Here is a 26,763-nt window from a genome sequence, read left to right on the forward strand (position 1 = left end):
GGAGGTGGGGGAGCAGGGGCCGAAGAGGCCATCACCGGGATTGGGGAGGGAGCAGCCACGCAGGGCTCGACTTGGTCCTCGGCTATTCCCTTTGACGGCGGCGCAGGAGCAGGAGCTAAAGAGGGCATTGGCAGGATAGGGGAGAGAGAGCAGAGAAGGCATCCTCGCAAGGCTCGGCTTGGTCGCCCGCGATGTCTTTGGATGGCGGTCTCTTCGAGAAACACGACGGCGACGACGACGCCATGGAATGAAGGAAGGATTGGAAGCGGGGGAGGTGGTGCGGTGGAGATGGCGGCGGCGGCGCCCTAGCCTAGGGCATGGCGATTGACTGGGGAAGGACGCGAACGAGAATTGTGGACTGCCGTTGGCTTGATGGACTTTTCTAGGCTATCGACCTGTGTCGGTTAATTTTCCTGGGTGTACACGAACGCCACTTAACGTTTTTTGGTGGATGACATATGTGGGACTAGTGGGACCCAACACCACTTACATCCTGAACCGGTTGGTTATGTATATTAAAAAATCAGATTCTTTTATTTCTTACTAGTATGTATTTTAATTTTACTATTCATAAGGATACACGTGGAACCAGGTTCATCAAATACGCGTCCCCTAACTTACTCGTCATTTTTTTTCTTTTGATGAAAACCACCACTAATCCAGTCCGGAGAGATCCAAAATTGTCACGAACCAAACGCGGTAAAAACGCCGTAAAACCCTGCAGCCGCGAGCGGGAGGAGAATCGAGAATTCCCAAATCGCCGAAACTCTGAAACACCCGAAATGCCGGAGCAACCCCACGATGCCGATTCCTCCTCCTCCGCCAGCCAGACGAACTGGCGGAAGGAGGTGGATGGGCTGCTTCGGCGGATGCACTCCCTCCTCTTCGGCGCCGACGCCGCGCTCGAGCGCGGGGATGCGGCGGCGGCGCAGGTTCTCGTGCTCCGCCTCCTCGGCTTCCTCGATTCCCAGACCCTCTCCGCCTACACGGGCCCTGAAGCCGCCTTCGTCGCGCCCATCCGCGCCGCAGCCTCTTCCCGTCTCGCCGCTGCCTCCCGCGTTGGCGCCTCCGACTCGGACCGGTACAAACCCTACCTGGCGTCTGATTCATTCAGTTTGACGTTTCATGCTTAGTTCATGATAGACGCAAGGATTTTGGCAGCTCCATCACTATTTTATTATACAAAAGCTGAATTGCTATTGCTGAGGTCCAATAAATGTCGTAGTTACTGACCTTTAAGAATATGCAAATCGGAAGGGTGGTGGTGGGGGGGCAATACCTTGCTGGCGATGGCTGCGGAGACAAGAGGAGTTCACGGGATGGCGAGGCGAGTCCAGATGGGGGCGAGCGGATCCAGGCAGCGGAGGCGGTGGCGGCAGCGCGGCGACGAACTCTGCGTTCGCCGCTGAATCCTTGATCCAATCTGCTGCACAACAAATGGCAAGAGAGAGCGCTAGTTGTTTAGGGTTACGACTTTGTGAGTGCTGGAGTGGGCCTGTACTAGGCTTCGGCGCCGTCCCGGCATTTTTTTTTGTTTTAGATCGAAAATCATGATAAGCCAGGGATACCCGTATCATGCGTATCGCCGTATCGGTGACGTCCTGCATGCCGATACGGCACATTTGAACGTATCGGTGCTTCAGAGGCCGCAACAAGTGTGCGAACATGGTCATATGGGCCACATGAGCAGAAGTCTCATCGTAATCGCGGCCATGCTCCTGCTGAAGCCACGAGCCACAGGACGAGCTTTGTAGCTCAAGAGAACTATCAGAGTGAGTCTTAACCTTGTGGATCCATTTACAAGTGATGGGACAAACCTGGGGAGGAAGAGAAACAAGATCCCACGTGGCAGTGTGCTCAAGAGCAGCAATCTCCTCTGCCATTCGGGATGAACAACAACATCACGATAAGAAGTCAACTCAAGAAAAGCGTCCCAGCACTAGAAAAACCATAGCGGTCAACTGGCAGAAGCGGGCGATGACGCAAGCCATAGGTAGGCTGAGATGAGGAATATGGGACATTAGAATTGGATGGCTGGGCAGTAGGCTCATCCACAACACACGGACGAAGAGTGTAATAGTGAGGAAAAGAGGGAAGAATACGAGGATGATTCACCGGCATAGACTCATGAAGCCACCAAGGATGAAGGGGCAGAATCCCGTTGTGGTACAATTTCTTCTGGGTTTTAACTTCAGATATCTGTAATGGTCTCTGCGACATCATTTCAATGGATATAGGATAGGAATTAGGAAATATAATCAGTGAGAGTTCTGAAATTGAGAGATCTTTTTTCTTCTGTGCTGATGAAGATATAACATTTTATCATCACTTTATATTATTAAGAAATTTCTTGGATTTATTGTGAACATATAAGTCACACATCTAACCAATTTAGTATTGACGTCATGTTATCTGCGGGAATGTTCAAGTTTATACTTTATAAGCATGCTATCTTGGGCATATCTTAGTTTGGTATCAATCCTCACTTTGGATGTGTTTTGAGCTCAGTGCAGCGTTTGAGCTCGCAAAAAAGAATGCTGGTTGTGTTTTTCCAAAGCAAGGCGACGTTAGCAATGAAAAGATGAAGTGTTCAAAGTATTTTCAGGCTTTTCATGAGAAATCCAAAGGAAATGTTGCTGATCAACAGGTATGATCTAGTTTATATTATTCTTAAAGCGCATCTTCATCACTCAAACTCCTTTCCCTTCTCTATCTCGTTTCTACTTTTCTCTGGGGCGCATCCAGTCGGTGACCCTTTTGCTTAATTTCCTTTCCATTTCTAATTTTTCTTAAGGTCAAAAGACACACCCACACGTACGCATGCCCACACACACACACATCTTGATTATTCACAAATAATGGTGTTTGCCTGCTAATTTTTGTTGCCATTTTTCTCTCCTTGGCATGTATTTAATTCAAAAGAACTCAGCTTGCGAGAAGTTCACGATTCAAGGGGGTCCACATATTGAGGAAAGCCCAGCTGGCATAGACAATGAGAAGCTTAGCATTGGGGCTTCAAAATTGATGGCACAATCAAAAATAACATCATTGTACGGTAACAAGTTCTTGAAGGCAAATAGTGTGTCAGACAAGAATATGTTCAAATCAGAGGGGAACATGTCTAAAGAGTTTGCTTGTGTTGAGAATGAGATCAGAACAAATAAAAATGATAACACACGTCCTGCTTATCTGGGGGTTGAAGAGGATAAGAAACATTGTGGGCCATTGCAGACTTCAAAACGAAAGCATACAGGGTTCAGAAGTCCTATATGTGAACATGCGGATTCTCTATTAAACCAAGATGAAGCTGATGCTCCTGCCAATGGGTTTGTGACTGCTAGGATAAAGTTGGTATGTGCACTTGTCAAATTATGCACTTAGCCGTGCTGCCAATACTGGTTCAAATTTTTCATTCCCTGCTTGATAAGCATTTTAGAGAACGCTCTTTTACAGGAATTCTTTTATGTTCCTCCAAGAAAAGTGGACATGCCATAATCACCTATGGTTTATAATAGGTTGCTACCGGTTTTTACCATTCAAGCTTAACTCATATGTAATGAGTGACTTCTGTCTTCACAATTTTTCATGTCATGACTTTTGTTGTTTTTTGCACATTGCATAGAATATGAGATAGTTTCTTTGTTTTATTCATTTTCTTTGTTGTGATGCACGATGCTCTTGCTGCATGGCCCACACCAACAATAATGTCAGATGGCATCACTATCCTTTTAGCAGAAGACACTTTTATTCCATTAAATCCCTAAATTACAAGGGTTGATTAGGCTTATATCCACTTCGGTTAAAGTTCAATATATCTGTACTTGCTGTAACCTTGTTCGGTGGGTGCCTTTTGGCTTTTGCTTTGTAGGCGATGGACACTGTGCAAAAGCATGGGCATAATGGCCACCAAGGTGCTTCTGTATCTCCGCAATGTGATAACAACCTTAGTACACGGAATTATGGTGTGAGGCCAAGCTGGAATTCTCGTCGTGGACCACGTGGTAATTTTGTCCCCCCTATCCGAAACAATGGTGGATCTGCTTGCAACGCAATCAACTCACGAGGAGTTGCTGGAAAAAATGATGATTCCATGGAAGATACAATAAAAAAATGGTATGTAATTCAAACTTAATTGTCTGATAGCATTTGAACCAATATGGAGTGCTGAATATCTAGCGAGTTTGTTTGTCATTTTAGCGTCTGGTTTCTTGCTTAGTGATGGTAAAAAGCAGCATTTTGTGGAGATAGTCTCTGTCTTCAAATATCAACCATTTCTATGTTAGGGAAAAAAGTGTTACCCCTCCCTTTCCTGGCAAAGACCCCCTTGAATTGCGCATTGCTATCATTCACCTCAAATGTTAATTGACTTAAGTATCAATAAATGTAATTACTGGTTTGTCTAATGTTAAACTAATACATGAACTTAAATTTGATCACTTAACTAAATGTACATTAGTAAAAGCCGTTCAAATCATGAGCATGCAAATAACTATTACAGTTTCTTGCCATTAACTGTATTTTGGATCAATTTATATGGTATCCAATCTGGCTTTTGCATGCATGAGTAGCCTTAAAAATATATGTGTATGTTAAATATATTGGTGGTGCTTGCTATCATATCTTACTAATAAAAATCACCACCATCAGCTTAGAAATGCTTTGTGGCCCTGATGGTGAGCTTCCTGAGAAGTTGAGGAATTTGGAACCTCGCCTTATTGAGCATGTTAGTAACGAAATAATGGATAAAGACCCTAATGTTCGCTGGGATGACATAGGTAGGTACATATCTTCCTAGTTCTTCAGATTTTTTTAATGTATTTTGTGTAACTAATTCATGCCAACTTGCAATAGCTGGTTTGGATCATGCAAAGAAGTGTGTGACAGAGATGGTTATTTGGCCCCTACTGCGTCCAGACATCTTTCGTGGTTGTCGGTCACCTGGAAGAGGACTACTACTATTTGGACCTCCTGTGGGTACTTATCTCATCTGACTGTGTTGTGCCTACCCTTCTTTCTTAATCTTAATGCATGCACACTTATTCCCACAGGGAACAGGCAAAACCATGATTGGAAAAGCAATTGCTGGTGAGGCTAAGGCAACATTTTTCTACATATCTGCAAGTTCACTCACGAGCAAATGGGTATGTCTGGCACTTGTTTTGATTTTTCAATACTGACACATTTCTCCCATTTTGCAGTCGTTTTCTGTTATGCTATGTTAATATCTTTGACATACTAATGAGGTGTTACAACTGAATTGATTTTTCTATCTGCTAACTGATGTTTGTGATATGTGATAATAAGTTTGTCATTGTCCATGCTTCCAAGCTTAATAACAAAGAACTTGAAGCAGTATACAGTAGGGTGTGTAAACATGTTTCTAAGCGTATCTGTCCTGTATTCTTTTGACAACCTGCTCCTAACTTCCTACACAAATAATCTTGTGGCAGGATGCAGTTTTCTGTGTTCCTCAAAAGTATTGATAGTTGACAACTCGAGATCAAATTTATTTAGAATGAAAATGGGCAAACATATGTGTTCCAAAAATTATTCTTTTGGTATTGTTAGTTCATTCCCAAGTTTACGCCGCATTGACTGACTGCATTATGCATGCGAGTGGTACATGTACCACTCCTGCAATGCATTGCTCAGCTAAACAGTTTTGCACAGGTTCTTGAGAGGCCTTGGCACTTTCCAGCTCTATGGAGCATATTGTTACCAATTCTATATATTAATTTGATTCCTAATAGATCTAGATTAGCTTAATTCTGATAATGCTTTTCCTGTATATTTCATCTTTCATTGTAGGTTAAATGATAAAAACACTTACAGAATGGAAAGTGACTTATTTGGGCAGTTTAATGTGATCAGTGTTTTGTATACGAATTATTTAGACTTGACATAAATCATTTATAAATACCTTGTAGGATAAAACTTGGTAAAATTTCTAATTCTTAAACCCAGTAAATAATAAAAGGGTCTGTCTTGCTGAGATTCCTGTAACTGTATAACTGCTGGACTAGCCAAGAAATACATGGAATATTGGTGTCTATTGTAGCTTTAAGCTGTATTAGTCATGAGAACATAAAGTGTATTATTTTTCTGTCAAAGGTATATCCTCGGATATCTGTATCATGTCTAAAACACTTTATTCTATGGTCATAGAAGAAGTGGAAGATTTTTTGCGTTAAAAAATCTGGATAGAGATTCTATTTCTGCCTGTATGTGGCTGCCTATTTTGGGGAGTTTGAACATGCTTACTTCACAGTCAAAATCAGCATGCTGATTGTCCTAGTCTTGTATGGAGGGGACAGAAGGCGAAGGTGGTGGAGGATACCAGCTTCAAGCTGTGGTACTCGGGGACAACTACAAACAGAAATGGAGCAGGCATCTTGATCAACAGCCTCAAGTATGGAGTGGTAGACATCAAGAGGCAAGAAGAGGCTAGGGAACCGGAGTACTTGGTCAAGCTGGTAGCTGAGGATTTAGTTCTCAATGTTATCAATGCACATGCCCCGCAAGTAGGCCACAGTGAGAGCACAAGAGGGAGTTCTGGGACAGCCTGAAGGACATGGTTACGAGTGTACCTATTGGCGAGAAGCTCTTCATAGGAGGAGACCTCAATGGCCACACGGGTGCATCTAACACAGGTTTTGAAGCGGTGCATGAGGGCTTTGGCTATGGCATCAGGAATCAAGAAGGAGAAGATGTCTTAAGCTTTGCTCTAGCTTATGGCATGACTGTAGCTAACACCCTCTTTAAAAAGAGAGAATGCCATCTAGTGACTTTTGCTAGTGGTCAACACTCTAGCCAGATTGATTTCGTTCTCTCGAGAAGAGAAGACAAGCGTGCTTGCCTAGATTTTAAGGTGATACCTGGAGAGAGTGTTGTCCCTCAACATAAGCTTGTGGTGGCTGACTTCTGCTTTCAAATTCGTGCCTGGCGGGATAGGCGGGCCAAAGTTGCTCAAGGTGGAGGCAGCTCAGGCTTTCAAGGAGAGGGTTATTAAGGAGGGCCTTTGGGAGGAGGAGGTGATGCAAACAATATGTGGATGAAGATGGCGACTTGCATTCATGAGGTGGCTTCAGAGGAGTTTGGGGGTGACTGGGGGAAGTAGAAGTGAGGCTAAAGATACCTGGTGGTGGAACGATGATGTCTAGAAGGCTATTAAGGAGAAGAAAGACTTTCAGACGCCTACACCTGGATCGGACAACATAGAGAAGTACGAGGTGGCAAAGAAGGCCGCAAAGCAAGCTGTGAGTGAAGCAAGGGCTTGGGCGTACGAGGACCTCTACCGGCGCTTAGACACGAAGGAAGGCGAAAGGGACATCTATAAGATGACCAAGATCCAAGAGAGGAAGACGAGGGATGTCAACCAAGTTAAATGCATCAAGGACGGAGCAGATCAGCTCCTGGTGAAGGACGAGAAAATCAAGCATACATGGCAGGAGTACTTAGACAAGCTATTCAATGGAGAGAACGAGAGCTTTACCATTGAGCTGGATGATTCCTTTGAAGATACCAACATGCGTTTTGTGCAAGAATCCAGGAGTCTGAGGTCAGAGAGGCTTTAAAAAGGATGGAAGGAGGCAAGGCGATGGGCCATAACTGTATCCCCATTGAGGCGTGGAGAGGCCTCAGAGACAACGATAACATGGCTAACTAAGCTTTTCAACCTCATATTTCAGGCAAACAAGTTGCCAGAAGAATCAAGGCGAAGTATATTAGTACCAATCTTCAAGAACAAAGGGGATATTCAAAGTTGTGTACTAATATCATGGAATTAAGCTAATGAGCCATACAATGAAGCTATGGGAGAGAGTCATTGAGAACTGCTTAAGTAGAATGACGAGCGTGACCAAAAAACAGTTTGGTTTCATGTCAACCATGAAAGCCATTGTCTTGGTATGACAACTTATGGAGATATACAAGAAGCAAAAGAAGGATCTGCATATGGTGTTCATTGACTTGGAGAAGGCCTACGATAAGATACCGTGGAATTTCATGTGGTGGGTCTTGGAGAAATACAAAGTCCCAACAAAGTACGTTACCTCATCAAGGACATGTACGTTAATGTTGTGACAAGTGTTTGAACAAGTGATGGCGAAACTGATGACTTTCTGATTAAATAGGACTGCACCAAGGGTCAACTTCAAGCCCTTATCTTTTGTGCTTTTGTGATGGATGATGTCACAAGGGATATTACAAGAAGATACCCATGGTGTATGCTCTTTGCAGATGATGTGGTGCTAGTCGGACGGGGGTTAATAGCAAGTTAGATCTATGAAGACAAACTCTGGAATCGAAAGGTTTTAGGCCTAGTAGAGCTAAAACCGAGTACATGAGGTGCGGTTTCAGTGCTACTAGGCACGAGGAGGAGGTTAGCCTTGATGGACAAGTGGTACCTCAGAAGGACACCCTTTGATATTTGGGGTCAATGTTGCAAAATGATGGTGATATCGATGAAGATGTGAGCCATCAAATGAAAGCCGAATGAATGAAGTGGTGCCAAGCTTCTGGCGTTCTCTGTGACAAGAGTGCCACAAAAGGTAAAAAGAAGGTTCTATAGGATGGCAATCCGACCTGCAATGTTGTATGGCACTGAGTGTTGACTGACTAAAAAGCGACATGTTCAATAGTTGGGTATAGCGGAGAGGCGCATGTTGAGATGGATGTGTGGCCACACAAGAAAGGATCGAGTCCGGAATGATGATATACATGATAGAGCGGGGTAGCACCAATTGAAGAGAAGTTTGTCCAACGTCCAACATCGTCTGTGATGGTTTGGGCATACACAACACATGCCTTCAGAAGCTCTAGTGCATAGCGGACGGTTAAAGTGTGCTGATAATGTCAAGAGAGGTCGGGGTAGACCAAACTTGACATGGGAGGAGTCCGTGAAGAGAGATTTGAAAGACGGGAATATCACCAAAGAACTACCCATGGACAGAGGGGCGTGGAAGGTAGCTATCCACATGCAACCATGAGTTGGTTTCGAGATCTTATGGATTTCAGCTCTAGCCTACCCCAACTTGTTTGGGACTAAAGGCTTTGTTGTTGATATTGATTGTTAATTTGTCTTCTATGTTGATATTGATTTGTTAATTCTTTTGCTGGTGCAAGATTGGCGAGGGCGAAAAGCTAGTCCGGGCACTATTTGGTGTAGCCTGTTGTCGTCAGCCTGCTGTCATATTTGTGGATGAGATTGATTCACTACTATCTCAGGTTTTGTTCTATGTGTTGTTTTTGTTGTGCCCATATCCATTGCATGTTTTGACACTTGACAGCCTTAAGCATGATTGCAGCGCAAATCAGATGGTGAACATGAATCAAGTAGGAGGTTAAAAACACAGTTTCTAATTGAGATGGAAGGTTTTGACAGTGGAAACGAGCAAATTTTACTTATAGGTACCTCATGCATGGAAAGGTGTACTTTCTTATATGATATTACAAGTGTCATTCTAGGATTTGCCTTATGGGATTGAAGCATCAACAAAGTCTGCATTTTTCCTCTCCGCAAATTGCATATGCACATTTGCTTAGAGCTATGTTTTGAAGTTCTACCACATAGCCCGTGGAGTGATGTTGAATATCATATTGTGATGAACGACAATAGCAGAGCTTACCAACACACCCCTAATAAACAGGCTTAAGCTCCTCCATGGGTTGGGACTTATGACGATCATTACTTGTTAGACCTGTCTTCGTTGCAGATCCGCTTTTTGCTCCATGTATTTTTTAGTTTGGGATCAACAATTTGAACTTGGAACATCAATCACTATGTGTTGTAGCATATACTAATATCGTGGAGTAAAAATGATGGCAGGAGCAACAAACAGACCTCAAGAATTAGATGAAGCAGCACGCAGGCGACTGACAAAGCGTCTATACATCCCCCTTCCTTCATCAGGTAATGCTCTATTTCTGTTCTATGGAATAGCCGTAGAAAACTGACTATTTCATGGTTGTGAAGAAGCACGTACTTGGATAATTCGCAATCTATTGGAAAAGGATGGCCTTTTCAAGCTCTCAGAGAAAGAAACAGGTGTCATCTGCAAGTTAACAGAAGGTGCACAGAATCATTCAGCTTTCATCATGTTTCTAAACCTAGATCATTATGCCATTTTACTGAATTTTCCTGTTGTAAGATTTAAACAATGTTCTCTGTTATTTCCAGGTTACTCGGGATCTGATATGAAAAATCTTGTGAAAGATGCCTCAATGGGGCCACTGAGAGAAGCTCTCCAACAGGGTGTTGAAATCACAAAGCTCAACAAGGAGGAAGTGCGTCCGGTGATGCTCAAGGTACTAGTCATATCGTATTTGAGTTCAGACAGTGATGGCCTTCTGACCACTAAAAACGTACTCCCTCGGACCTATAATATAAGGTATATCAGTTGTAATAACAACTTATATTATGGGACGGAGGGAGTACTATTTTCCCCTAGCGATCAATATGAAATGTTTATTTCTGACAAGCTTCTGTTTTATGAATCATTCCCCTAGATGGTAATGTTCTAATTCTGAACGCTTATTTGGATGACAGGACTTTGAGGCTGCTCTGCAGGAGGTCAGACCTTCTGTTTCCACAAGCGAATTGGGGATTTATGAAGAATGGAACATGCAGTTTGGCAGCCTATCAATCTAATTTGTATGGGGATATTCTCAAGTACTACCTCCGGCCCATAATGTAAGACGTTTTTGCAAGCTATGATAGCTTGCAAAAAACGTCTTACATTGTGGGATGTAGTAGTAAGTACAAATAAAATCATCACAACAGATAAGTGGCTCAATGATTTCACCATGAATATTACCACAAATAAGTGGTTCATTGATTAACCCACAACATTACACTGTCATTAATAGTGTTGCCTGCCATGCACCTCTTCAGTATCACCTTAAGTGAAAATGAACTATGGAAAATAACAGCTAATCTGTTACATAAATTTCAAGTTACAATATGTTTGTGAGCCTCTATGCTTCATAGCAGCACTACACTTCCTAAACGACAGGTGGTTTATTAGTAAGAAGTCCATTTTAGACCCTGTTAGTTCAGGCTATGAACTGACCAAACATTTCAGAAGGAAATGGAGAAGTAGCGAATTTGGGTGGATCAAATCGATGAACTCAGTGCGATTTCGGATACTCTTATAGGCTAGCTGGAACAACGATGGCTAGGATTATACCCAATACAAGATAAGCTACCTACTCAGATCCAGAATGGTGGCTTTTATAGACTTACAACCCAAGCAAATGAAGAAAAGGCGATAAAGCAAATGAACAGTAAGGTCTTTTTTTTTGAGATAACAGTAAGGTCTTTTGCTGGAAAGTAAATAGCGTCAGCTAGGTAGACGGCGGCAGTTGGATGGACGGCCTGTGACACAGGTTGAAGCTCGCCACGCGAAGCGATAAGGAGAGCTGGAGACCACGGGATGCAGATCGGACGCCAACCACGCCATCAGAACTTGGTACAAAGCTGTAAGTGTCCAAAAGGACCCCCTGGTGAACAGAATTGCCAAAAAGGACCACTCGTCGAAAACATTGACAAAAAGGACCCCCTCATTAGTGGCGGCAGGCGTGACACGTGGCACCTGCCGCCACGCCTGGAGGCGGCGGGTCCTGCCGCCATGGCAGGAGGTGGCCGCGCTGGTGTAACGTGTTATGTACAGTACGTGGAGCTAGGACGGAACGGGCCAGGCGAGGTGGGCCACGTCGCCATCGGGTGAGGCGGCCTCTGGTGCCGCTGCCGCGCCCAGGCCAACATGTACAACTGCACGTGTGACGAGACGATAGGCCATGCCACCACCGCAGTAGGCGGCTGCACTGTTTCTGCTGCATGCAGCCCAACAGACTGCGCTGTTGCAGACTGCGCTGATTTGCACGCGTGCGGAGGACGATGAATTTCACGGGCGGGCTGTTGCAGAGTGGGCTGATTCTCACGCGCGGAGGACGACGGATTTCACGGGCGGGAATCTAATGAATGACAACGCTGATGCCCTGCTGCTACCCGGGAATCACTTCGGTTTTTTGCTTTTTTGCCTCAGCGGATGCGACGACACTGCGGGAATCACTCTGGCTATTGCTTCAACGGATGCAATGGCACTGCGGGGATCACTCACTCGTTGCGGGAATCCGAGGCTGCGGGAACCTGTTGTGCCGACGAGTGCGGGAATCCGAGGCTGCGGGAACCTGTTGTGCCGACACTACAGGGAACCTGTTGTGCTTTTGGTCCGTGCGCAAGCACACTGGCCTCCTCTTCTACCCTCTGAGTGTGTAAGAACAGATAGAAAGAAAAACTCACTACGCATTTTTAGGGTGATTTAGAGTTAGATTTTGAATATGTTGAAGTTGAAGAAAAGATAGATAAAGGTAAGATCTATTCATTTTTGTTGGTTTTGTTTGCATGCATGATGTTTTTACTCTTTTTGTTTAGTTCATAAGTATGTGTTCTCTGTTTTGTTAGACATTATTTTATCACGTTTTGGAGTCATTTAGAGCTTCAGGAGTACGATTTGCCTAACAAAGTGAACTACGAAGTTGAAGATTAAGGTATGAGCTTTGCAGTACATTGATCTTTTTATGCATGCAGGGTGGTAATTAGTTAGTCTTTTAACTCGTCATTAGCTATGCGATATTAGTGCTTAGTGTTGAGTATATGTGTTATGTGCATATTGTGTTTTGGGCCCGCCTTCTAGTTTTTTGTATAGTTGAGGTCTGTCGCCCACCTTTATACATTATATATACATGCTATGTACAAAGAACAATACATCATGTAATTCACATATTTATTTTACATGATATCAGTTTTTAGGTTCTAAACCCTAGTCTTCCGTCGCACGCCTCCTCCGCGCCGCCGCCTCCCATCCGCTGCTGCCGCCTGCGCGTCAACCGCGTTGGCCGCTACTACCCTCTCGCGTGTGCGCTCCTCCAGCCGTCGCTAATCCCGTCAGCCGCCGCTAGCCCGCCCGCCTGTTGCTACCCGCCCGCATCTCCTGCCGCGCGGCTCGCCTCATCCTCTCGCAGCCTCGCTAGCGATCGCGGCCGCCTTTCGATTCCATCGCTCCCTCTCGCGACCACCGTTGGAACCGCTAGTACTGCTGTCACGTCACGCGCATCGCCTGCCGCCTCACGCACCAAAACCGCTGTCACACGCATCGCCTACCGCCTCGGGACTCTAGTGCATAGCTAGTGCTGCTGCCGCGTGCTGTTCCGACCTGCGCCGTGGCTCTGTTGGACCGTTAGTGCTGCCGCTGCATGTTGCTTCGAGCTGCGCCGCAGCTCTGTACCCGCTAGTCCCGCCCGCCCGCTGCTTCGCTCGTCCCGCCATTAGCCTTTGCCAAGCCGCTGCTGTTGCCGCGCGTATCGTCTGCTGCCGCCCAATTGCGCCGATCGTCGCCGTCGGACCAGCAATGGCGTCACCAGGCCCGTCCGCTGCCACCTCTGCCGTCCCGCTGCCGACGCCCTACGGTGCGGCCCCACCGCCATACGGGGCGGTCGCCACCTACGACGCACCCGTTCCCACGTACGGGAATCCTACATACGGGACTCCGCCCGCATCCACGTATGGGTCTCTGCCTGCGTATGGGGCTTTGCTCGCGTACGAGTCTCCCGGATACTGGTGGGGGTCGTCAGCGGGCCAGCACTCGCCTGCTGGGCAGCAGCCAGACGACGCCCAACACCTGTAGCATCTGTCAGTGGGCCCATAGTTTTTTCGGTAAGCCATCCGGCCTACCCGACATCGTAGTTGCAGTCGGGGCTGTATGGAGCATACCCATCGCCGCCGTTGAGCGGCGGCTCCGGCTTCCCTATGGCGTCTCCGCCCCCCTCGCCGGTCGTGCCGCCGGCGCCCTGGGACCCGGTGCTCCTCACTGGGCTGGATGCCGCTCCTACGTCGAACAACTACATTGGAGGTGGTGATTGGTACATGGACACTGCTACCTCTTGAGCACTGCGTTAGATTTCCCCGAAGAGGAGAGGATGATGCAGCAAAGTAGTGTAAGTATTTCCCTCAGTTTTTGAGAACCAATGTATCAATCCAGTAGGAGGCTACGCGCGAGTCCCTCGTACCTACACAAAAACAATAGCTCAACGCAACCAACGCGCTTAGGGATTGTCAATCCCTTCACGGTCACTTATGAAAGTGAGATTTGATAGAGATGATAAATAATATTTTTGATATTTTTGGTATAGAGATGCAAAGTAAAAAGTAAAAGCAAAGTAAAAGCAAAGCAATAATAAAGTGATGGAGATTGATATGATGAGAAAGAGACCCGGGGGCCATAGGTTTCACTAGTGGCTTCTCTCAAGAGTATAAGTATTTTACGGTGGGTGAACAAATTATTGTTGAGCAATTGACAGAATTGAGCATAGTTATGAGAATATCTAGGTATGATCATGTATATAGGCATCACGTCCGAGACAAGTAGACCGACTCCTGCCTGCATCTACTATTATTACTCCACTCATCGACCGCTATCCAGCATGCATCTAGAGTATTAAGTTAAAAACAGAGTAACGCCTTAAGCAAGATTACATGATGTAGAGAGTTAGTTTCATGCAATATGATAAAAACCCCATCTTGTTATCCTCGATGGCAACGATACAATACGTGCCTTGCTGCCCCTTCTGTCACTGGGAAAGGACACCACAAGATCGAACCCAAAGCTAAGCACTTCTCCCATGGCAAGAACACCCAATCTAGTAGGCCATACCAAACTGTAATTCGAAGAGACTTGCAAAGATAATCAATCATACATAAAAGAATTAAGAGAAGATTCAAATATTATTCATAGATAGACTTGATCACAAACCCACAATTCATCGGTCTCAACAAACACACCGCAAAAAGAAGATTACATCGAATAGATCTCCACGAGAGAGGGGGAGAACATTGTATTGAGATCCAAAAAGAGAGAAGAAGCCATCTAGCTACTAACTATGGACCCGTAGGTCTGAAGTAAACTACTCACACTTCGTTGGAGGGGCTTGGATGATGATGTAGAAGCCCTCCGTGATCGATGCCCCCTCCGGTGGAGCTCCCGAATAGGCCCCCAGATGGGATCTCGTGGATACAGAAAGTTGCGGCGGTAGAATTAGGTTTTTGGCTTCGTCCCGATCGTTCGGGGGTACGTGGATATATATAGGAGGAAGAAATACGTCGGTGGAGCTTCGAGGGGCCCACGAGGCAGGGGGGCGCCCTAGGGGGCGCCCTCCACCCTCGTGACCGCGTCGTGGCTTTCTTGACGGAGGGTCCAAGTCTCCTGGATCTTATCTGATGAGAAAATCACGTTTTCGAAGGTTTCATTCCGTTTGGACTCCGTTTGATATTCATTTTCTTCGAAACCCTAAAACAGGCAAAAACAACAATTCTGGGCTGGGCCTCCGGTTAATAGGTTAGTCCCCAAAATAATATAAAAGTGGATAATAAAGCCCAATAATGTCTAAAGCAGTAGATAATATAGCATGGAGCAATAAAAAATTATAGATACGTTGGAGACGTATCAAGCATCCCAAGCTTAATTCCTGCTCGTCCTCGAGTAGGTAAATGATCAAAATAGAATTTTCGATGCGGAGTGCTACTTGGCATAATTTTAATGTAATTTTTTTAACTGTGGTATGAATATTCAGATCTGAAAGATTCAAGACAAAAGTTCATATTGACATAAAAATGATAATACTTCAAACATACTAACTAAGCAATTATGTCTTCTCAAAATAGCATGGCCAAAGAAAGTTCATGTGATGCCCTTGATTCAATCGTACACTAATCATACACGCAAATGTGTACGATCAAGATTAAGGACTCACGGAAAGATATCACAACACAACTCTAGACACAAATTAGAATAATACAAGCTTTATATTACAAGCCAGGGGCCTCGAGGGCTCGAATACATAGGCTCGAATACACAAGAGTCAGCGGAAGCAACAATATCTGAGTACAGACATAAGTTAGACAAGATTGCCTTAAGAAGGCTAGCACAAAAAGCAACAACGATCAAAAAGGCAAGGCCTCCTGCCTGGGAGCCTCCTAACTACTCCAAATCGTCAGTGGTCTTCAAGCAGTAGTAGGCATCCTCCGGGTAGTAGTAGTCATCGGTGGCGTCGTCTGGCTCCTGGGATCCGTCATCTGGTCGCAACAATCAGGTATGGAGGAAAAAGAAGTAGCAAAGCAACCGTGAGTACTCATCCAAAGTACTCGCAAGACTTATTTCAGATCTAAACTAAGTATGCATCTGTATCAAACGAATGGGTTATATCTGTGGACTAAACTGCAGAATGCCAGAATAGAGAGAAGGCCTAGTCCTATCGAAGGCTAGCATCTTCTGGAAACCACCATCTTGCAGCAACAGGAGGGAGTAGAGTAGCATAAAGTAAAGTAGCAGCAATGTTATCAACCTCGGCCAGAGATCCTTTCTCGACTCCCTGTGAGAAAGCAATCCCAGAGCCATACTATCCAAGTGTCATCACAATCCAATTCTCATCACCATCCAGTTCTCATCACAAGTATCTAGTTCTAATTGTATCGATCGGGATACAACTCCAAGTGTCCGTTACCGTAGAACAGGCTATCGATAGATGTTTTCTTCCCTGCAGGGGTGCACCAACTTACCCACCATGCTCGATTAAGTCCGGCCGGACACACTTTCCTGGGTCATGCCCGGCCTCGGAAGATCAACACGTCGCAGCCCTACCTAGGCACAACAGAGAGGTCAGCACGCCGGTCTAAATCCTATGGCGGAGGGGTCTAGGCCCATCGCCCTTTGCACACCTGCACGTTGCGAACGCGGCCGGAAGCAGAACTAGCCCCCTTAATACAAGAGCAGGCTTACGGTCCAATCCGGCGCACGCCGCTCAGTCGCTGACGTCACGAAGGCTTCGGCTGATACCACGACGTCGAGTGCCCATAACTGTCCCCACGTAGATGGTTAGTGTGTATAGGCCAGAGGCCCCTCAGATCAAATATCCAAATCGTAGTGGATTAGGAATGCACGGTAACGAGCAGAGACTCACGATCGATGTGACCCCGTCGCCCCGTCTCGAGTACTTGCGGCAAGGGCTAAGAATGCCCGGCCACGCCTCGTAAGTATCTCGCGGGCACCTTCCAGGTCAACCCGACTCCACATCACTCGCAATTAAGCTCGCGCGGGTACCACTCAGGGTCAACCCGTCTTTAGTCACATGGTTCAGTGCAAAGTCATAGTAACCATAGTAACTGTGTGTCTAACACCAAGGGGAAAACCCGAGGAATCACCCCCGGTGAATTCCACTTGATGTTGTCATCAAGGTGAACGTAAGAGGATCCACCCTCGAGGTTCACGTTTGATGGGTTGCACGACAGAGCCGTAACGGAAGTGGTTAAGGAGGAAATCACCCTCGATGACCTCGACCGTAAAGCTACACTACGGAGATCTCATCAGGAGTGATGTAAGAGGTTCCACCCTCGACACTCGATGGTAACTCTGCAGAGTCGTACAACTAAGGGGGGGGGGGGTGATGTGCGGTGTCGGGCCCTGGGCATCGATCACGTTGGTCGAGTCATCGAACATAAAGCGGGGCAACTGGGACAAGGTGGGGGTCACTGATGGATCACTAATCATCCTATACTAAGCAGTTTAGGATAAGCAGGTAAGGTATGAAAGCAGGTAACAACAACAGGCTATGCATCAGAGTAGGATCATACAGAAAATAGTAGCAGTTCTAATGCAAGCATGAGAGGGAAAGAAATGGGCGATATCGGAATGCTCAAGGGGGGTTTGCTTGCCTGGTTGCTCTGGCAAGGAGGGGGTCGTCGTCGACGTAGTCGATCACAGCGGCAGCGGTCTCGGGGTCTACCGGAGAGAAGAGGGGGAAGAAACAGTAAATACCTAGCAAGCAAGTGCATAACAGGACAACATGCAGAGTTAGACGTGTTCTAACGCGGTGCTACACGATACCGGTGAAGGGGGATAGCATCCGGGAAAGATTTCCCGGTTCCGGACCTGTGTCACACAGATGACCGGAGGGGGAATGTTCCATGTTCAGATAGTTAGAGGCATCTGACAGGTAAACGGACCACGTATTCGGATTCGCCTCGTCGTTCTGAGCAACTTCCATATAGAAAACATTTTCATCCGAGCTACGATTATTTTTCTATGATTTTTCAAAGATTTAAACAATCTTTTGGAATTTTTGGGTTTTATTTTTAATCCGAAATTAACCACTGAAATTGCTAAGTGTACCCGGAAGTACACCCACCGAGGGCTGACTGGTGGGCCAGGTCAACTGCTCACTCAGCAGTTGACTAGTCAACTTTGACTAGTCAAAGGGCTGACCGGGGTCCACCTGTCATTGACCCAGATAGTAACAGATTGATTTTATTATGTTGTTAACTTAAATAGCAGGTGGAGCCCGGTGGTAAATGACAGTGGCTAAACTAATGTTAGTAATTAATCTACCTAACCTAATTAGCAGGGGGCACATGGCCGTGGGCCATTATTTCCTAATCTAACACACACGCACACACGGATATACACAGGGCCGGCCAAGGCATAGCCAGCCACCATGGCTGGGCACACACGCTCGCGTGCGGCGGCCATGGCCAGGCGCTTGGCGCGGGAGGGGCCAGGAGGGCGCGGCCTCGATTGGGCAGACGCGGCGCGGGCCGTGCATGTGCGTGCAGCGGCGTGGGGTGCCGGCGCGGCGACGCGGAGGCAAGTGCAGCGGTGATGGCGGAAGCGACGGGCGAGTGGCGGAGGAAGAAGAGGTCGACGATGCCGTCCACGCAGCTTCCCACCTTGCTCCCATGCCCTGAACGGACGCAGACGAACACGACGAACCTCCAGGACGCGCCCCCGCACGCCGAGGAGGCCGGTGGACGCGTCAACGAGGGCGGGGCAACAGTGATCGCGCGAGCTCGCATGCTCGAATTCGAACCAGAGAGGAGGGGGCGAAGGGGGATCGAGTGGGGAATGGGCGAGGGCGATCTAGGTTTTCTCAGAGACGTGTTTATAGGCTTGGGGGAGCGACGTGGAGGGCATCCACGGTCATGGCGCACGGGATGTGCGCCACGCACCCTGCTGCCTCCTGTAGCGAGGTGGAAGAAGGCCCAGGTTGGGCTGGGTCGCACTGTAGTCAGTGGGCTCAAGTGCAAAGAACGCACTCGGCCTTTTGTGTAGTTAGCTGGGCCAAAGTGCCCAGTAGAACCTCTCTCCCTTTTCTGTTCCTATTTTTTTATTACTCTGTTTCACATATTAATTTGTTAGGAAAATATTTTTGTAAAAAGTGTAGATGGCCACATAATTAGTATTGCAATATTTTGAGACCACACACAATGTTTCACATCATTTGGAAAATTATAAGTATTTGCTTACTTTGAAAAGGCCAATTTAAAAGCCTTAGGACCACTTATTAATTTCCTAGGAATTTATTTGTGAGCCAATTTAAGTTGGATTCAACTTGACAAAGGTCAGGAGAATTTATAGAATATTGTGAACATATTAGCTTTACTGTTTATAGAATTATGATTTGACTTGGCCATAGAATTTGGATTTGAGTTCGGTTTGAAGCAAAGTGAGGATTATCAAAATAATTATGATGACATAGCATCATTAGGCATGAGATTACTGTAGCATGACACTGGGGGTGTTACAAGTCTCCTCCACTACAAGAAATCTCATCCCGAGATTTAAGTGGGGAAGTAAAGAGTAACTTCGGAGAACCGACCCTTAAAGGGTTGATTATCTAGTGAACAATTCAGGAAATGAGGCAGAAGTATCTCTCGAGCCGAAACTTAATAACATCGAGAGCAAAGTATGAAGGTACAATAAGAAGTTACAACCGAATGGACAAACGATTGATACCTGAACAGAGTGTGAGAAATGGGTTCAGAGCATCGGGAATAGATCATCTCTCGGAAGGTGGCTCATGACATTATATTAAGCCAAGTGTAAAGAATATTTCGGCATCAAGGTTGTACAGGAGAGTCAGATTTCGATCCTGTGGAACTGTGGGTTATGGGCCCACCATGTGGGTTAAAAGAAGGAAAGGCGCTATTCATTTTGAACGGTCATGATAGCAAGGCATGTCAGAGGGTAGCTTGCCAGTTATGTCGGCAACAATCGTCGGTACCAAGGGCGAGGGACGAAGAGAACCATTCTCCTGCTCGTTGAACGAGGCGGACCAATAGGCAAAGTTCTCGTCCATCGGTGGCTACCGGAAAGTCGTCCACAATAGTAACAGGGTCTTACTGACAGTTTGTACACCGAGGTGTTTACATAAGCAGGGAAATAATTCTGCTTATATCATATAGATCACCAGAAAGGTCAAACAAACCAATGAAAAGGAAAATGTGATCATCAGGTTAAGCAGAACAATGGAAAGGAAAACTGTGTTTAAACACATATTTCAGGGGTATATCCTTCCCAAGGACAAGCAGAGCATGATATCCATGACAGGATAGAAGTATAGAACCATTTAGGTAAGGGGGAAGAAAATTCCTGACATTACCCATACAACGGTGTTTGGATAATTGATAAAGAAAATTTAGTATCGTGCTTCAAATGTTCTCATTGGAGATCGGATCACCACAGACATGCTTCGAGATAGCATTAACATGGTTTCAAGCAAAGGTCAGACTTTGGATACACCAAGGATCCATCGGGAACAACTTAGAAAATAAGTCATACAATTTTAGTAGGGAAAAGATAAGAGGGTGTCCGACGGGCTCAACCACAATCCATCGGCATGCCAAAAAGGATGTATTTCCAAAATTATATGAACAAGTTTGTGTTGGGGAAGGCAAGAATGTTGTCGATGATAACATAAATCATCGAGGGGAAGGATTGTATTTCCCCTCATTAATTTGTTTGATATCCTGAAAAAGCTCAGAATGTTGATGATGATCATGACACATTTGTCGAGAGATTCCATGAAGATGTAATTGATCGGCGATGACATCTAGTCAAAGGAATGATGAAGCAAAAGGTTATTAAAACCATGAGTACGACACAAACTCGAAATTAAGCTTGCTGTTCAAGGCGAATGATAAGATGAGGAAGATCGACGTAAGTTTAGCTCATCCCCGGAAGTTGCTCCGGGCATAAGGACCAGGTAGCACAGTTAAAAAGTTGACATGATAAAAATATAGCCGTTCAGGCTAGGAATGATGCGGTGGGGTATAAAGCTTCCCAGTATCAAGTACTAGGTGTAATCCCAGAAGGTAAATCGGAGTAGAGGTTGGGCGGGGGAATGATTTGCAGAGGATAAGTAATAGTAACTTACCCAGTAAATGGAATCAAGGAGGAAATATGGCCGGGACCATAACTACAAGGGATCCAATTCACGATACCGGAAGAATTATTCAAATGATTAAATATCCTTGCAAGAAGCTTTCATGATAAGTCCCACACCGTGTCCGTGGGCATGAACACAAGGTTCAGGGTCGACTCCCACTTCTACAATGCATAACCTTTCATTATACTTCTCGCTCTTGATGAAGTTGTAGTATTGAAAATTTTATCTGACAAAAAGCCAGTAGAGCATAATCCGCATAACTTTCGAGTTCACACAGATTAGGGAAGGCATAGGTTCAACCCATCGGGGCATCTTAGGAACATATATCATAAATTTCAAGAATAATAACACAAGCTCGGTAGTAGAGCATGCTTGAGAAAGCGGAGGATACAATTTACTAGAAGCATTATGTAACCGAGGAAAAGGCTACAAGGTTACTAAATATGAAGGACGTTGTCGGATAAAATCCGAAAAAGGGGTCTGGTGGTCCACAAGGGATCTGATGTGAGCATCAGTACTCAACCAGAGGAAGAAAGGATGCAAGGAGATCAGATTATAGAAACAACTGACTAACTCAAAGCCCAATTGCAAAGGAATTATGATTTCCAAGAGAAGGGATCAGAAGCAATGCTCTGATTAGGGATGGATAGGTAGAATAGCCTTAGGGGTACAATCGATGGCGATTTGATTGATCGAGATTCAGCACATGTTAAAATGGCATCTGAGTCAGAAGGATGAATTCTAGGATCTGATTGAGGATTGCGAGCATTCGCAACATATTGTATCAAAGGACTCAAAATGATAATGACAAAGGATGACAATAAGATTACTAGACTTATGGTATTAACCATAATGCAAGCAAGCAAGAAATTCAAGAACAATAGGCTGTTGAGGATTTTCACAAGAACGAATAGTATTTCGAAGATTTTTTGTGAAACACTCAAACAACTGGGGATGAAGAATCTTCGGTAATAGAGAGGAATTATTCATAGGGGTATTCAGATGACAAGGAATTGCAAGGCAGTAAGCTCAAAGGATCCTCGGGACAAAGGAGAGCAGTTCAGGGCATCTGGTAATAACAAGATCAGTGGGATAGAATGTAAGATTGGCAAGTGTGTGTAGTTATCCATTAGGATATTTCGGTGGTAGGGAATTGCAAAGCAACAGGCACAATGTCTTGACAGAATATCGTAGAGTAACTTCGAAATCTTCTGATGCAGCAATCGATCATCTGAAATAAGGGGCTCTCCGGGCGGATGTGAACACGAGATCCTAATTTTCGAGTTAGTAAAACCATTTAACCCGAATAGAAGAGAGATCAGAGTCCCAGAGTATAGACGAGGAATAAAAGATCCTAATACCACCCAAATGGCGACGTGGGCCCGTAAGACACACAGCCATGTTAGTAAAAGTTTTCGTAGTGACTAGACTCAACTTCGGCCAATGAGTTGGAAAGGGGGATCCTACAGGCAGTCGGCTCTGATACCAACTTGTGACGCCCTCGATTCAATCGTACACTAATCATACACGCAAATGTGTACGATCAAGATCAAGGACTCACGGGAAGATATCACAACACAACTCTAGACACAAATTAGAATAATACAAGCTTTATATTACAAGCCAGGGGCCTCGAGGGCTCGAATACATAAGCTCGAATACACAAGAGTCAGCGGAAGCAACAATATCTGAGTACAAACATAAGTTAGACAAGATTGCCTTAAGAAGGCTAGCACAAAAAGCATCAACGATCGAAAAGGCAAGGCCTCCTGCCTGGGAGCCTCCTAACTACTCCAAATCGTCAGTGGTCTTCAAGCAGTAGTAGGCATCCTCCGGGTAGTAGTAGTCATCGGTGGCGTCGTCTGGCTCCTGGGATCCGTCATCTGGTCGCAACAATCAGGTATGGGGGAAAAAGAAGTAGCAAAGCAACCTTGAGTACTCATCCAAAGTACTCGCAAGACTTACTTCAGATCTAAACTAAGTATGCATCTGTATCAAACGAATGGGTTGTATCTGTGGACTAAACTGCAGAATGCCAGAATAGAGAGAAGGCCTAGTCCTATCGAAGGCTAGCATCTTCTGGAAACCACCATCTTGAAGCAACAGGAGGGAGTGGAGTAGCATAAAGTAAAGTAGCAGTAATGTTGTCAACCTCGGCCAGAGATCCTTTCTCGACTCTCTGTGAGAAAGCAATCCCAGAGCCATACTATCCAAGTGTCATCACAATCCAATTCTCATCACCATCCAGTTCTCATCACAAGTATCTAGTTCTAGTTGTATCGATCGGGATACAACTCCAAGTGTCCGTTACCGTAGAACAGGCTATCGATAGATGTTTTCTTCCCTGCAGGGGTGCACCAACTTACCCACCATGCTCGATTAAGTCCGGCCGGACACACTTTCCTGGGTCATGCCCGGCCTCGGAAGATCAACACGTCGCAGCCCTACCTAGGCACAACAGAGAGGTCAGCACGCCGGTCTAAATCCTATGGCGGAGGGGTCTGGGCCCATCGCCCTTTGCACACCTGCACGTTGCGAACGCGCCCGGAAACAGAACTAGCCACCTTAATACAAGAGCAGGCTTACGAACGTCACGAAGGCTTCGGCTGATACCACGACGTCGAGTGCCCATAACTGTCCCCACGTAGATGGTTAGTGCGTATAGGCCAGAGGCCCCTCAGATCAAATATCCAAATCGTAGTGGATTAGGAATGCACGGTAACGAGCAGAGACTCACGATCGATGTGACCCCATCGCCCCGTCTCGAGTACTTGCGGCAAGGGCTAAGAATGCCCGGCCACGCCTCGTAAGTATCTCGCGGGCACCTTCCAGGTCAACCCGACTCCACATCACTCGCAATTAAGCTCGCGCGGGTACCACTCAGGGTCAACCCGTCTTTAGTCACATGGTTCAGTGCAAAGTCATAGTAACCATAGTAACTGTGTGTCTAACACCAAGGGGAAAACCCGAGGAATCACCCCCGGTGAATTCCACTTGATGTTGTCATCAAGGTGAACGTAAGAGGATCCACCCTCGAGGTTCACGTCTGATGGGTTGCACGACAGAGCCGTAACGGAAGTGGTTAAGGAGGAAATCACCCTCGATGACCTCGAACGTAAAGCTACACTACGGAGATCTCATCAGGAGTGATGTAAGAGGTTCCACCCTCGACACTCGATGGTAACTCTGCAGAGTCGTACAACTAAGGGGGGGGGGGTGATGTGCGGTGTCGGGCCCTGGGCATCGATCACGTTGGTCGAGTCATCGAACATAAAGCGGGGCAACTGGGACAAGGTGGGGGTCACTGATGGATCACTAATCATCCTATACTAAGCAGTTTAGGATAAGAAGGTAAGGTATGAAAGCAGGTAACAACAACAGGCTATGCATCAGAGTAGGATCATACAGAAAATAGTAGCAGTTCTAATGCAAGCATGAGAGGGAAAGAAATGGGAGATATCGGAATGCTCAAGGGGGGTTTGCTTGCCTGGTTGCTCTGGCAAGGAGGGGGTCGTCGTCGACGTAGTCGATCACAGCGGCAGCGGTCTCGGGGTCTACCGAGAGAAGAGGGGGAAGAAACAGTAAATACCTAGCAAGCAAGTGCATAACAGGACAACATGCAGAGTTAGACGTGTTCTAACGCGGTGCTACACGATACCGGTGAAGGGGGATAGCATCCGGGAAAGATTTCCCGGTTCCGGACCTGTGTCACACAGATGACCGGAGGGGGAATGTTCCATGTTCAGATAGTTAGAGGCATCTGACAGGTAAACGGACCACGTATTCGGATTCGCCTCGTCGTTCTGAGCAACTTCCATATAGAAAACATTTTCATCCGAGCTACGATTATTTTTCTATGATTTTTCAAAGATTTAAACAATCTTTTGGAATTTTTGGGTTTTATTTTTAATCCGAAATTAACCACTGAAATTGCTAAGTGTACCCGGAAGTACACCCACCGAGGGCTGACTGGTGGGCCAGGTCAACTGCTCACTCAGCAGTTGACTAGTCAACTTTGACTAGTCAAAGGGCTGACCGGGGTCCACCTGTCATTGACCCAGATAGTAACAGATTGATTTTATTATGTTGTTAACTTAAATAGCAGGTGCAGCCCGGTGGTAAATGACAGTGGCTAAACTAATGTTAGTAATTAATCTACCTAACCTAATTAGCAGGGGGCACATGGCCGTGGGCCATTATTTCCTAATCTAACACACACGCACACACGGATATACACAGGGCCGGCCAAGGCATAGCCAGCCACCATGGCTGGGCACGCACGCTCGCGTGCGGCGGCCATGGCCAGGCGCTTGGCGCGGGAGGGGCCAGGAGGGCGCGGCCTCGCTTGGGCAGACGCGGCGCGGGCCGTGCATGTGCGTGCAGCGGCGCGGGGTGCCGGCGCGGCGACGCGGAGGCAAGTGCAGCGGCGATGGCGGAAGCGACAGGCGAGTGGCGGAGGAAGAAGAGGTCGACGACGCCGTCCACGCAGCTTCCCACCTTGCTCCGATGCCCTGAACGGACGCAGACGAACACGACGAACCTCCAGGACGCGCCCCCGCACGCCGAGGAGGCCGGTGGACGCGTCAACGAGGGCGGGGCAACAGTGATCGCGCGAGCTCGCAGGCTCGAATTCGAACCAGAGAGGAGGGGGCGAAGGGGGATCGAGTGGGGAATGGGCGAGGGCGATCTAGGTTTTCTCAGAGACGTGTTTATAGGCTTGGGGGAGCGACGTGGAGGGCATCCACGATCCCGTGCGCCACGCACCCTTCTGCCTCCTGTAGCGAGGTGGAAGAAGGCCCAGGTTGGGCTGGGTCGCACTGTAGTCAGTGGGCTCAAGTGCAAAGAACGCACTCGGCCTTTTGTGTAGTTAGCTGGGCCAAAGTGCCCAGTAGAACATCTCTCCCTTTTCTGTTGCTATTTTTTTATAACTCTGTTTCACATATTAATTTGTTAGGAAAATATTTTTGTAAAAAGTGTAGATGGCCACATAATTAGTATTGCAATATTTTGAGACCACACACAATGTTTCACATCATTTGGAAAATTATAAGTATTTGCTTATTTTGAAAAGGCCAATTTAAAAGCCTTAGGACCACTTATTAATTTCCTAGGAATTTATTTGTGAGCCAATTTAAGTTGGATTCAACTTGACAAAGGTCAGGAGAATTTATAGAATATTGTGAACATATTAGCTTTACTGTTTATAGAATTATGATTTGACTTGGCCACAGAATTTGGATTTGAGTTCGGTTTGAAGCAAAGTGAGGATTATCAAAATAATTATGATGACATAGCATCATTAGGCATGAGATTACTGTAGCATGACACTGGGGGTGTTACAAGTCTCCTCCACTACAAGAAATCTCGTCCCGAGATTTAAGTGGGGAAGTAAAGAGTAACTTCGGAGAACCGACCCTTAAAGGGTTGATTATCTAGTGAACAATTCAGGAAATGAGGCAGAAGTATCTCTCGAGCCGAAACTTAATAACA

General features: G+C 46.1%; 1 protein-coding gene across 2 annotated transcripts; it reads left to right on the plus strand.

Moving 5' to 3' along the window:
* Positions 1-668: 668 nt before the first annotated feature.
* On the plus strand, positions 669-10,859 carry LOC125508577 (P-loop containing nucleoside triphosphate hydrolases superfamily protein). 2 transcript variants are annotated; one of them, XM_048673329.2, is made up of 13 exons: positions 669-1,081; positions 2,509-2,647; positions 2,923-3,351; positions 3,869-4,113; positions 4,648-4,775; positions 4,852-4,970; positions 5,049-5,141; positions 9,124-9,225; positions 9,306-9,408; positions 9,827-9,910; positions 9,974-10,069; positions 10,178-10,305; positions 10,547-10,859. In XM_048673329.2, the coding sequence occupies exons 1-13, from the start codon at positions 783-785 to the stop codon at positions 10,646-10,648; spliced, it is 2,067 nt and encodes a 688-aa protein (XP_048529286.1). In that variant the 5' UTR covers positions 669-782; the 3' UTR covers positions 10,649-10,859. The 2 variants fall into 2 exon arrangements, with proteins under 2 accessions (XP_048529286.1, XP_048529287.1); XM_048673330.2 differs by having other exon boundaries at positions 674-1,081; positions 2,514-2,647.
* Positions 10,860-26,763: the final 15,904 nt, after the last annotated feature.

The sequence above is a fragment of the Triticum urartu genome, chromosome 5A (genome assembly GCF_056163025.1).
Source record: "Triticum urartu cultivar PI428250 chromosome 5A, HENAU_Tu73, whole genome shotgun sequence".
NCBI lineage: Eukaryota > Viridiplantae > Streptophyta > Magnoliopsida > Poales > Poaceae > Triticum > Triticum urartu.